Raw genomic sequence first — 12,888 nt, 5'->3', positions numbered from 1 at the left:
TCTCTCCTGCCCGGGCTGGCTTTGAACCGCGATCCTCAGATCTCAGCCTCCTGAGTAGCTAGGATTACAGGCGTGAGCCACCAGCGCCCGGCTGATTCTGATTTCTCTTTAGCACACTTAGCACTTCACTTGACTTAAAATATATATGATATATATGTATACAATATGTATGAATTATATAGAATATATAGTTTCCATGTATAAATATATAATAAGTTATAGATGTGTGCACATAGATACTTTCCATTAGAATTAAAGCTAATTTTGGGGGGGGGATTTTTTTTCTCAGCTGATCCCTTGTGTCTACAACACTGCAGGGGACAAGTTGAGTACCCCTTATCCCAAATACTTGGACCTAGAACTGTTTTGAGTTGTTTCAGAGTTTGGAATATTTGCATGTACATACTAGGCTATCTTGGGATGGGACTTAAGTACAAGCAGGAAATTGACCTATGTTTCATATACACTTCATGCATTTTATACACTATTCCTGTGTTCTCACTGCAGCCTACCACATCAAATCAGTTGTGGAATTTTCCACTTGCTGAGAGTATTTCAGATTTTGGATTTTTGGATTAGGGTTGCTAAATCCTGCATTCAGCAGGTCCTTGTTGAGTGTATTGCCTGAGCATGGCAGCTTGCCTCCTGCTCTCCGCAGAGGAAGAGTGAAGCTCTCCGCAGAGGAAGAGTGAAGCTCTCCAGTCTCAGTGGTCCTTGCTTGGGCTCCACTACCTCCCTGCTTCATACACAGAGCCCTGCTCTAGCTCCTGCCACATGCTTGCACCTGTCACTCCCCGTCCTGCTGAGGCAGTGACAGAAAGCCCCTTGAGGTGGGCAGTGGCTGTCCAGTTCCAAGTACCTTAGGGTCCTGTAGAGTCAGTACTTTTCATTGTTTTGTCTGTGGTTTTAACTTTGTTCCTAGAATCTGGCAATTTCCTTTTCACTAAAAAAAAAAGTGTGTGTGTGTGTGTCGTGGGGACTAGGCCCTGCCTCTGAGCTGTTTTGCTCAAGGCTAGTGCTCCACCACTTAAGCTATCGCTTCACGTCAGCTTTTTTTTTTTTTTTTAAGAATCTCACAGACTTTTCTGCCGAGGCTAGCTTCAAACCCCAGTCCTCAGAACTCAGCCTTCTGAGAAGCTAGCATTATAGGCATGAGCCACTTGTACCCAGGAGTTTTCTTATTTGAGAATTTGACTTTATATTTGAACATCTTCACCATTCTTTATCCAACCTCTCTGTATTTGAAAGATTTTGTTTTGTTTTTGAACAGGCTGAGGCAGGAGGATGTTGAGTTCAAGGTCAGCTAGGATACATGGCAAGATACTCTTTCTGTCCAGTCCTATTGTCCTGAGTAGACAAACCCTGTCCGTCATGTTCACAGCTATGTCACCAACACCTAGAGCGATCCTTGCACAGAGGAAGCACTTGGTTTATATTTGCTGTATAAAAAAATATTTTCCAGGGGCTGGGAAGGTGGCTCAGTGGTAGAGCGCTTGCCTTGCATGCCTGAGGCCCTGGGTTCGATTCTTCAGCACCACATAAGCAAAAAGAAAAAAGCCGGAAGTGGCGCTGTGGCTCAAGTGGTAGAGTGCTAGCCTTGAGCTGAAGAGCTGAAGGACAGCGCCCAGGCCCAGAGTTCAGGCCCCACGACTGGACCCCCCCCCAAAAAAAAATATTTTCCAGTTTACAGATGGGACATTCTGGTCAAAAGGTGGAGAAAGCACTAAAGGCTCTGGTTGTGTTGCACTGCTCAGTACTTTGGTTGGCCTTCTGCAGGAATCTGGTCAGCAGCACTGAATGGAGACCTGGGCCGAGTGAAGTATTTTATCCAGAAGGCCACGGACCCTAGCCAGCCTGACTCAGCTGGCTATACTGCTCTGGTGAGCTGGGAGGAGCAGAGTGGGAAAACAAGGAAGCTCTTTTTCTTTTTCTCTTTTGAGAGAGGATCTTATACTATATAATCCAAGTTGGCTGGGACTCTGGATCCTCCTCTTTTCTCAGCCTCCCAAATGCTAGGATTATAGGTATACTCCATCACACCTGTTGAGAGAAGTTTTAGTTTGGGGGTGCTGCCTGTTCTCTGAGGAGGGAATTGGTGTTTGGCCTGAATCTTCTCTCTACCAGCAGTTACTCCTTTAAGCATCAAATAAATCTAGGTGTATTAATTAGTGTACAGCCAAAGCCTGTAATCCTAGCTACTCAGGAGGCTGAAATCTGAAGATCTCAGTTCAAAGCCAACCCAGGCAAACAAATCCAAGAGATTATTATCTTCAAGTAAAAACAACAACAAAAAAGAACAACAACAAAAAAAGCCAAAAGTGGAGGTCTGACTCAAGTGGTAGAGTTCCAGATTTGAGTAGAAAAGCCAATAGATTTCAAGTCCCTAAGTTCAAACCCCAGTACCACTACACACACATAGAGTTCATACCCATTGTGCAACTTATTTTCCTAACAATCCTGAGAGTTAGGAATACTTATTATTCAACTCCTCCAACTGCTGAAACTGATGGCAGGAGTAGAGAGGCCTGCCCGGTCACTCAGCGGCTACAGGTGGTCCCTAGATGACTCAGACCCCTCCACCGACAATCACCCTGTCATCTGCCTGCCTGCCGTCTGACCTCAGTTTTTGCTCCTGCAGCACTATGCCAGCCGCAACGGGCACTATGCCGTCTGCCAGTTCCTGCTGGAAAGTGGAGCAAAGTGTGATGCCCAGACCCATGGGGGAGCCACTGCTCTGCACCGGGCCAGCTACTGTGGTCACACGGAGATTGCACGCCTGCTGCTCTCACATGGATCTGACCCCCAGCTGGTAGATGATGATGGCATGACCAGTCTACACAAAGTATGGCCCTGTTCCCCTTCAAAACTTTCCTTTTGTCCAAAAAGTTAGAACTTGTGCATTGTGGGAAACAGAGAGAAAACAAAAAGCAGAGAGAAAAAAATAGAAATCACCTATTCGTCTCAGCATTCACCTTTATTAATGTACACATACCTACAGTTAATGCAGATAGATAGTGGCCTTTTCTTTTTCCTTTTTAGGCAGACTGTTTTACCTCTCCTCCAGCTCCCTTGCAAGGCTGTAGCCAGGGTGATCCTTCATTGAAATCTTTCTCCTAGTCCCTCAGTCTTCTTGGCCTCTCCTTTGAGGTATTCACTCTACCAATTGCTTGCACATCTTCTCTCTCCCTCTCTTCCTCCTTCCCTCCCTCCTTTCTTTGCTTCCTTCCCCTTCCTAACTCTTCCCTCCTTCCCCCTTCCCTCCCCCTCTCTTCCTTCCTTCCCTCCTCCCTTCATTCTCCCCCACTTTTTTTCTTTCTTTCACCAGTACTGGGGTTTGGACTTGGAGCCTGGGTGTTGTCCCTGCACTTTTTCGCTCAAGACTGGAACTCTTTTTTTTTTTTTTTTGTCGGTCATGGAGCTTGAACTCTGGGCCTGGGCACCATCCCTGAGCTCTTCAGCTCAAGGCTAGCACTCCACCACTTGAGCCACAGCGCCTACTTCCAGCTTTGTCTGTATATGTGGTGCTGAGGAATCGAGCCCAGGGTCTCATGCATTCTAGGCAAGCACTCTACCACCGAGCCACCTTCCCAGCCCTCTAGGCTGGAACTCTTATCACTTGAACCATAGTTCCTCTAGATTTTTTTGGTGATTAATTGGAGATGAGAGTCTCATGGGCTTTCCTGCCCAGGCTGGCTTTGAACTGTGATCCTTAGATCTCAACCTCCTAGGTAGCTAGGATTGTAGTTGTGAGCCACAGGCACCTGGCTTTTTTGTACTTGTTTTTAGTATGAAGACCTGACCAAAGGCAAGAATGGCTGCTGGGCAAAGGTCACTAGAAGGAAAAAGTAGGGTTAAATGCTCAGATGACAGAGATAGTCTAGTCTGTGTATAAGTAATTGGGATTTGGTAGGAATTAGAGATCTGCTCAAAACCTAGGGTTTCCATTCAACAGATTTCTGTTTTATGAGCAAGAAGGTCCTGAAAGTGGAACAAAAATGAGCAGGGCCCAGTAGAGGTATGCCTTCTGATTTGGGCTTCTCTTTCCACAGGCTGCAGAGAAGGGTCACGTGGACATTTGCTCTCTACTGTTGCAACATAGCCCGACCCTGAAGGCCGTCCGAGACCGGAAAGCACGGCTAGCATGTGACCTGCTGCCCTGTGACAGTGACTTATGGGACCTGCTGGCCAGCTGAGGCACCACCTTCCCCCTTCAGCTGCCCTTGAAGGGTACACAGACTAGTGCTTCACATGCCTGTATTGTCCAGCACCCACACTGCAGGGTGGGAAACATAGGAAGAGCCTCGTGGTAACCAGGGAGGAGGTTCGGAGAGGCTGAAAGCTTTAAGTTTAGACACATGATCATCTTCAAAGTTAATTCACATAGCAACATCTATCCAGTTAGGAAAAAAAAATAAAGTTATATTCTGACTTCATCCCCCACTCAAAGGTAAAATTCAAGATAAGAGGCTGAGTTATGAAAATTCCAAACTGCAAGTACTGAAATAGGAAATAATGTGGCAGTATCTGCTCTCTAGCAGTGAGCTTGGTGCACGACACTAGGTATCTGTACCTCAGCTTTCTCATCTGGTGGCACTGATTGAAGCCACCTCAGAGTCGCTCTGGGGAAAGTCACTTAAGAGAGTGCTTGGCACGTTGCAGGCACTGTACAGGAGTGCTTTCTCAGGAGTTTCCTAGAGAGATCCTTCCATTGTTACAAAGCTGTCTATATACAGAAGCATTCACAAAGATGCACATTGCGGGCTGGGAGTGTATATCAGTGGTAGAGCACTTACCTAGTTTGCACAGGGCCTCAGCACCAGATATGTACTGAAGCATGGGAGTATATTTGAAAGAAAAGAGGTTGAGAGAACTGACCTGTTTTCTGGTAGGGAAGGGTCAAGTCTGCAAACATTACTGGAGTATAGCACAGACTCATGGGAAGAATAGCAAGTGTCCCCTCCACATCATGATGCCTCTTCAAATTGTGGTGATGTATGAACACAAAATATACAGAGGAAGAATTAGGACATGGATTAAACTGCTAGCTGTAGCAAGAATAATCAAGAGCTCTTGAACATTATCTTTTCACGCCCCCTACCCTCAAATTTGAACTCAGGGCCTTGTACTTCAATTTGTCTGCTCAGTTTGGCTTTAAACCTCAATAGTCTAATGGCATCCTCCTGAGTAGCTAGGATTACAGGTGTGAGCCACTAGCAGCTGATTTGGTTTTTTTTTTTCTTTTTCTGTTTTTTTAGAGGGGGTTGTTATGGAATTTGAACTCAGGGTCTTATGCTCTCATGTAGTGTTCTTGCTTATGGTTGGTTCTCTACCTCTTGATTCATCCTTCCAGCCCTTGCTTTTTGTTGGTTATTTTAGAAATGGGTTCTAGCAAGCTTTTCTGACTGGCTGGCTATGAACCACAGTCCTCTAGATCCTGGCCTTCTGAGTAGTTCAGATTATAGGCATGTGCCACTATTGCCAAGCAGAACTGTAGTTAAAAAGTCAAAGTCTCCCTAAGTTTTCTCAACACTCTAGAGCACTTCCACACGGCCAGCTTCTGTCAGAGGGACATCTGGCAGCCCGTGGGGCCGCTAGTTCTCCAGCCACAGTTCCCCTCCCTCGTTTGATCATCTCTGCTCATGTTGCCAACTCTGGAGTCTTGTTTACTGGCTATCTAATTTCCTTTCAAAGGTCAAGTTAGTGTTCAAGGCCCAAGCTGGGTGAAGGTTTGTATGGCTTCAGAAGAATGAGCTAATTTGACTTGAGTGGTTGAAGACAGATTGCTGTGCAGCTAGGTATGGTGGTCACTGCACATGGGATGGAGTGGCTCTGAGTCTTTCTTCCCCATATGACACCCTCCATGCCCAGGGAATGGCTGTAGGGACCTGCACAGGGACACGGAAGGCTTCTCCAGTAGAGAAGGATCTAAGATAGGCCAGGCTTGCTCCTGATGGTGGGGTAATCACTGTGGTGACAGAATCCTGTTGTAGTAGATGGTCTTCTACCTCTCCCAAGGTTCTCTGTGGAATTCTAGCCTCCTTTTGCTGGGGTGTCTGAGCTGGGCTATCCCAGTGTCTCAGCTTGCCAGACCCACAACATGGAGGCTGGCCTATTCACAGGTGGGCTCTAAATTCAGGAGACTGGGAAATGTTTACCCCGGGATGTGTTTACTAAATTCCTCACCAGTAGATGTAGGATGTGGCCAGGGGCAGAGTAGTGGGTGTCTGGCTCAGGAGCTGACTCAGCTATAGATAGCTCCTTTTCCTGCCCTCTGTGGGCCACATTCCCAGACTGGTATTTTGGTTAGTGTGACAGGGCCCCAGAGTCATCTAACCCTGGCACATGCCTCTGTCCTGCCCACCTCTAGGAGACAGCTCTCCTATAAAAGGGCTGAGCAGCTCTGTGCTCTCACTGGGGGTGTGGAGAGTAGGGGGGACCATGGACTTCATCAGCATTCAGCAGTTGGTGAGGCTGCGGGGCCAAGGGTGGGCATATCTATACCATTGCAGCAGAGTGGCTAAGTGCTGCCAAGAGCAGGCAGCTGGTCTCTGGGCAAGTCAGGCTGTAGGAGAAAGCTGCATGTAGCTCCTTCCTGGTCTCATGTAAGGTGATGAGGGGGGTCAGGGAGCAAGAGAGGGAAGACATGGGAAAGGAGTTGGCTGATGGTACACGTGAAAAGTCCTTGAGTTAAAGTGAGCTCTTTTTTGGGGGGGGAAGGGGGGAGGGCAGGCCGGGGAGTAGCACTAGGATCCGTCACAGGGCCATCACTTGTGAGATGTTTTTCTAAGCCACATCCTCGCCTTAAGTTTCCTGTTGTGTCTTAGTTTGTGACAGTAGAAATGGGACATGGAAGTTTATCTGGAAGATGCAGGTGTAGCTGGGCTTTTCTTTAAAGCCTTGTGCTAGTACTTGCTCTGGGGATGTCTAAAGGCTGCTTCGGGACAGGCTTGTGTGTTCTTGGGTTACCTAGGCAGTGACGAATAGTGATGCCAGTAACATTTTAGGATATCAATTTCAGAGAGCTAAGATATAGAGGATACCTGCTATGGGTTAGGGCCCCAGCCTGTATCACTCCTGGCTGGGGCCAGATTAGGTTGCCAGAAGGCATAGACTATGGACCTTCCTTAGTGCTACTAATGGTGGTGTTGGTGGTAGCTCAGAGAACACTTGGTGTTGGTTTGTTTTGTTGGTCATGGGGCTTGAACTTGGCCTGTCCCTGAGCTCTTTCATTTAAGGCTAGTGCTCTACCACTTTGAGCCACAGTGCCACTTCTGTTCTCTGGCAGTTCACTGGAGGTTAAGAGTCTCATGGACTTTCCTGCCTGGGCTGGCTTTGAACTGTGATTCTCATATCTCAGCCTCCTGAGTAGCTAGGATTACAGATGGGAATCACTGGTACTTTTTTTTTCTTGCCAGCACCAGGACTTGAACTCAGGGCCTTGAGTTCACAGCTGTTACTCAACCAGTTGAGCTCTACATCTAGTTCTGGCTTCCTCCCTCCCCCCCCCCCCCCCCCCCCCCCGGCCCCGGCTAGTTTACTGGGGGCCAGAGTCTCATGGACTTTTCTGCCCAGGCTGACTTCAAACCTAAATTCCAAGACTACAGGAAAGAGCCGCTGGGTTCTGGAAGTTTGAGCCCATTTTAAAGATACAGAAACAACTTTGCCAAGAATTGAACCAGGGATTTACCCATAGCACCTTCTTTACCCCTGAGCTTCAGGTTGGGTGGCGGTGTGATGTGATCTAATAGGAATTTAGGGTAGCAGCCCAGGAGGGAGGCTAAGGTGTCATCTGCTCAAAGGCTACTGGCCTGGCAGCAGTATAAATATCTTCTCACATGCCTCAACCCTGTGATCTTGCTGACAGGAGCAAAGTAGGCGGCAGCATTTGCCCCTCTGGGCCTTGGCCATTGCCACAATTGGTAAGAACCACAGGTGTCAGGGGAGGCAGGGACTTGCCAAGAAACTTTCAAAAGGGTGGATCAGGCTGGCACTCGGGTCCAAAGCAGTGATCTGTGTACATCAGCTGGCCAGCCATCTTCTGGCACTGCAGGATTGTTTTCCAGGGGTTCCTCCAATCTCATTAATTCTTTCATCTATACTCTATCCTATAGGTAAGTGGAGAAAGAGTTGAAAGGAAAGTGTTGGGGTTTGGACATGAAGCTCCTGATCCTGGAGGCTGGCCTAGTGACTGGAGGCTGGGACGCCAAGAGTCCGTGGCCCAGGAGAAGTTGAAATTGGAAGAAGAGAAGAAGAAGAGAGTGAGTGATGCTGGGGAACTAAGATGTGGGCAGCTCTGAATGTTAGGGCCTCAGAATCATGGCCCAGCCTCAGGAAACCTGAACAGCTGGGCATCTCCTCTGAGCAGGGCCCTTTGCTTGACTTGTGCGTTCTTTCCATCCCAGCTGGAAAGATTTAACTGCTCCAGACTAAATCTGGAGAACCTGAGAGACTTGGAAAACTTGGTTCAAAGACGAAGAGAAAAACGACTGAGACGCAGAGTCCCCCCCAGGAAACCTGAGCCCATGGTTGAGGTGAGTGAGAAGTTAGGGTGACTCAAGTACCCGGGCTGGAATTGTAGAGGTACAGCCTCCTATCTTGTGGGGTTGAGAAGAGTAGGTGTTGTGGCTACAACTGAACCCCTAGTGCCCAGGAAGCCATATGGAACCCATCTGAGTCCTCATGTATTTGGTAGGGCAGCTGTTATGAAGTGCCCTGGGAATCTTAAGCCACAGAACTGGATTTCTGAAGTTCTGGGGTTTTTGAAGTTCAGCTATTGGCAGAGCTGGTTCCTTCTGACAGCTGAGGGAGGGGCCATTCTCACCTTCCTCCCTAGCTAGCAGCAATCTCTTGTTCCTAAGCTTCAAACTGCAGTCCTCAGATCTCAGCCTTCTGAGTAGCTAGGATTATAGGTGTGAGCCATCAGCTCCTGGTGTTTCTGCTGCCTTGTTCACATAATGCTTTCCCTGGTCCCTGCTTATGTCTTTCACACTGGATTAGAGCTTCTCTTAACATAAGTTACATTGAAAGGGTTGCCTACTCCAGTAATGACCTCATCCTAACTAATTATATCTTTAAGGCCCCAATTTCTAAACAGTCACATTCTGAGGTACTTGGGGCTACGACTTCAACATGAATAGGAGAGGGAGACATAAGTCAGCGCATCTCTCTCATATAACTCCTATTTGTACTCGAGAATGAAAGAACAATACTGCACAGACCAACAGTACAGCAGAGTGTACTGGGATATACTGCTGAAGTTATAGTGTCCAGTGCTCAGTCTTGGGAGGAATGACTTTGTCTTTCTGCTTTCACAGCCACAGCCACAGGCCCAGCGGGAGCCTGTGGGCCTGGAGATGTTCCTGAAGGCAGCTGCTGAAAATCAGGAAGCCCTGATTGACAAGTACCTGACAGATGGAGGGGACCCTAACGCTCACGACAAGGTAGTATTGGTGGGTGAATGGGCTTATATAGCATCTGTAGCGGTGCACACTTAGTCCTGGCCTGGGACACATCAGGGCTTTTCTTTTGCATGGCTTCAATATGGTGGTGTATCTGAACTGGGAGGGAGAGGCTCTTTGCCATATGAACAGGCAACTCTGGGAACAAGAAGGGTGTAAACTTGAGACTGACTGTGCTGTCTCGTCTCTGCCCACAGCTCCACCGCACAGCCTTGCACTGGGCCTGTCTGAAGGGTCACATCCAACTGGTGAACAAGCTGCTGGCAGCTGGTGCCACTGTGGATGCTCGGGACTTGGTAAGAAGCTAGGCAAGGCCACTCTTGGTGGTTAATGTACTACAGTCAATATGCCCAGCAGCCATAGGTCAGAGGGCTTTGCTGTTTTTTGTTGCAGCTTGACAGGACACCTGTATTCTGGGCCTGCCGTGGAGGACACCTGGACATTCTCAAACAGCTGCTTAACCAGGGAGCCCAGGTTAATGCACAGGACAAGGTGAGGAGACAAGGTGCCCGCTTCGGGTGGCCTCTTAGAAGCACGTGAGCAGAGCATGGGGCGAGCAGATGCTAGGCCTGCAGAAGAAAAGGTATAATCCTCAGGGATTGGAAGGCAGAGGCAACACTGACTACTGCTTCCTCCTAGATCTGGAGTACCCCCCTTCACGTGGCAGTACGCACCGGCCACTCTGACTGCCTGGAGCACCTCATTGAGTGTGGAGCCCACCTCAACGCACAGGATAAGGTACTCTGCTCAGGGACAGGCCTGCCACCCTGACTTTCCTGCTGATGGCAGGAGTGTGACCTCCTCTCTTTCAACAGGAGGGGGATACAGCTCTCCACGAGGCTGTGCGGCATGGCCACTACAAAGCCATGAAGCTGCTGCTGCTCTATGGAGCCAAGCTGGGAGTGCAGAACATGGTGAGTGCAAACTGGGCAAGGTGGTCAGGGGAGCATTTGAAGAAAGGGAGCACTGACCTGCTATCCTTATTTCCAGGCTGCCCTGACTCCAGTGCAGCTGTCACGAGATTGGCAGCGGGGCATCCGGGAAGCACTGCAGGCCCATGTTGGGCACCCCCGCACCCGGTGCTGATGACTCGGACCTGTGGGGTTCTCACAGCCACCATTCCAATCCCTCACTTGCAACTGCATTTCTGGGTCTCTTGACCCTCAGTCCAGACTCCTCAGGGCTTTGCTTCCTCAGGCCTAAGGCCTCAGTGGGAACTAAGTACACTGGGCACAGCAGGTAGAAAAAGCAGGCCTCCGGGCTTCAGTGCCAGGTGGGGCTGCATTCCCTGCTAGAGCTACGGCGGAGGACTAGAGGGCAGCAGAAAGCAAAGTGGGTCCCAAGGAGGGTCAGGGGATCGAGTGAGAGCCAAAGCCAGAGCAGAAAGTGAGCAGGCCGGTACTACCCAAGGCTGGGTGCTAGACTTCCTTGGTGTCTGCTACCCCTCAGAAGACTAGCCCTGGCCTTCCACAAAAGCCAGTCTTCTGTGGGTGGTGATTCAGGTGTGACCGACAATTATATCCAGGACCTGATGGGAGCCAAAGTGGAAGCAGGCCATGAAGGTGCCAGGCATTATGCAGCTGGCCACTGCCCTTAAGAGAGGTTTCCCCTGGGAACTCCATTCCTATCAACGGCAACCCTGATAGTGTCTGGAGTAGCTCTAGCCATCTCTGGTCTTCAGGACTCTGAAGGGGGTACTGGCAGGCTGTGAGGGCACATCAGCAGGTTTGAAACCCCACAGAGAAGTCAGTACCTACTGGGTTGCCTCAGAAGCCTGAGCTAGAGCTTATTTAGGAGAGACCTGTGCTCACTCTGTAAGGGTTGGTAAGGCCAGCCTGCCACACTTTTATTGGTTGGCTGGCGGCTCTCCTTTGAGGGGTTTGAGTGCCTGGGTACTAGGGACTGCTTGTGGCCCACTCAATTCTTGAGGTGGTGGCCCGCAACCCTATTTTGCCCAAGGCTTCAATGTCCTCTACTACTGGAGATGTTTTGGCCTGGCCCCTGTATCCCACTCTGCACACTGAGCAACTGGGGACTTGGCCTATGGGGGTCACAGGGAAAGTGAGGAGCACGCCACTCCCCTCCCTCATCTGCTAACTGGTGGTGTACAAGCTCCCTTCTGGCTCCTCTCCCCTTGCTCTTTCACTGGCAGAGACCTGTACTGCTGGCGGAGCTGGCTCCTTAAATGCCAGAAAGCTGATCTGAAAGAGCTCTACTCCCAACTGACCACAGACTGAGAGAAGGATTAAAAAGATGAAGGCTTTGTTTCCCTCACACGATCCTGGGTTACCTAGGTACCTGGGTTGGCATCTAATTTGCAGCAGTTAATTTTTAATCTAACTTTGACTTTAACTTCTGAGGCTAAGAACAAGGTTACCTTTACTATGTGAAAAAGAAGCGACTAGTGCTCCATAACCCGGGGCCACACACACCTTCCACAGGCAGTGACCTGTGGTGACACAGCCAGTGCACACAGGCTCTGGTGCCATAGGCAAAACAGGCATTCAGGACTAAGGGCCTTATCTAGAAAATGAGGATATTGACGTATCAGACAAAAACACTTTTTTTATGTGGAGTACTTTTTTCTCATTAAACTGATTATTCCTCACAGCCTAGTTGTCTTTCTTTGGCGGGGCTAAGCCAGTACAGTACATTGGGCACCAAGGACTGCCTGCCAGGGCCAAAGGCCTTGATATACTTGAGCTTTGCAAAGGTGCAAAGCAATTCAGTGAGTGGAAAGATGGCTTTTGAACAAATGGAGCTAAGATAATTGGACAACTGTAGGCTTGAAAAAAATAGCACAGTATGGTGGCTCATACCTGTAATCCCAGCTACTAAGGAGATGAAAATCAAAAGGAGTACAGTTCAAGGCCAGACCAAGCAAAAAGTCCACATGACCCCATCTCAACTGAGATAAAAAGCTTGCTGAGAGTAAACCAGCATGGTAGTGGGTGCCCATTTTCCTAGCCATATAGCAAGTGTAAGACTGGTCTAGACCACAGCAAAGAGGGTAGGCATAAGGCTCAAATGGTAGGACATGCCTAGCAAGCATAATTCCTTGAGTTCAAACCCAAGTACTGCTCTACTTCAAAGGCCAGGTATAGTGATACACACCTGTAATGACAGCACAGAGAAGCTGAGGCAGGAGGCAAGCCCAAGTCACAGAGTAAGGCCCAGGCATGTAGTTAAAAAAAAAAAAAAAAGGTACTGAGTCACACATTTTACAAAATAGACCAAAATTTAAATGTAAAAAAAAATGTAGGGGGTAAAAAAGACAAATTTTGGGATCAAGGACTTAGATTTCTACAGAAAAATTAGTGGACTTCCCAGAGAAAACTAATATTTACACTGAAACCTGTACATAAATGTTCATAGCAGCTTTATTTGGAATAGCCCAAAACTGAAAATCCAGATATCCTTTGACGGTCAA

At 48.5% G+C, this 12,888-nt stretch overlaps 2 protein-coding genes across 3 annotated transcripts in view; both read left to right on the top strand.

Annotated features, from left to right (window-relative positions):
- Window positions 1-8,199, top strand: part of Ankrd39 (ankyrin repeat domain 39) — a 14,756-nt gene extending 6,557 nt beyond the window's left edge. Inside the window, exons 2-5 of one of the 2 annotated variants that reach the window (XM_013019830.1) lie at window positions 1,777-1,880; window positions 2,639-2,842; window positions 4,050-4,227; window positions 8,112-8,199. In XM_013019830.1, coding sequence (XP_012875284.1) covers window positions 1,777-1,880; window positions 2,639-2,842; window positions 4,050-4,193 — 452 coding nt within the window. In that variant the 3' untranslated portion in view covers window positions 4,194-4,227; window positions 8,112-8,199. Of the gene's footprint in view, window positions 1-1,776; window positions 1,881-2,638; window positions 2,843-4,049; window positions 5,132-8,111 lie in introns of those variants that run through there. The other variant, XM_013019829.1, reaches the window with a different exon arrangement.
- On the top strand, window positions 6,439-12,307 carry Ankrd23 (ankyrin repeat domain 23). Its single transcript, XM_013019727.1, has 9 exons — window positions 6,439-6,465; window positions 8,112-8,258; window positions 8,403-8,531; window positions 9,315-9,440; window positions 9,656-9,754; window positions 9,852-9,950; window positions 10,098-10,196; window positions 10,274-10,372; window positions 10,449-12,307. The coding sequence occupies exons 1-9, from the start codon at window positions 6,439-6,441 to the stop codon at window positions 10,542-10,544; spliced, it is 921 nt and encodes a 306-aa protein (XP_012875181.1). The 3' UTR covers window positions 10,545-12,307.
- Window positions 12,308-12,888: the final 581 nt, after the last annotated feature.

This window comes from Dipodomys ordii, unplaced genomic scaffold (genome assembly GCF_000151885.1).
Source record: "Dipodomys ordii isolate 6190 unplaced genomic scaffold, Dord_2.0 Scaffold47, whole genome shotgun sequence".
Classification (NCBI taxonomy): Eukaryota; Metazoa; Chordata; class Mammalia; order Rodentia; family Heteromyidae; genus Dipodomys; species Dipodomys ordii.
This window is presented reverse-complemented; position numbering and strand designations above follow the sequence as displayed.

Bases quoted from the DNA above. Each gene is read 5' to 3' on its own strand.
- Ankrd23 (XM_013019727.1), top strand. From the start codon at position 6,439: ATGGACTTCATCAGCATTCAGCAGTTG. The intron at 9,441-9,655 runs GTAGTATTGGTG...CTCTGCCCACAG, and splicing joins ACCCTAACGCTCACGACAAG to CTCCACCGCACAGCCTTGCA. The intron at 10,373-10,448 runs GTGAGTGCAAAC...CCTTATTTCCAG, and splicing joins AGCTGGGAGTGCAGAACATG to GCTGCCCTGACTCCAGTGCA.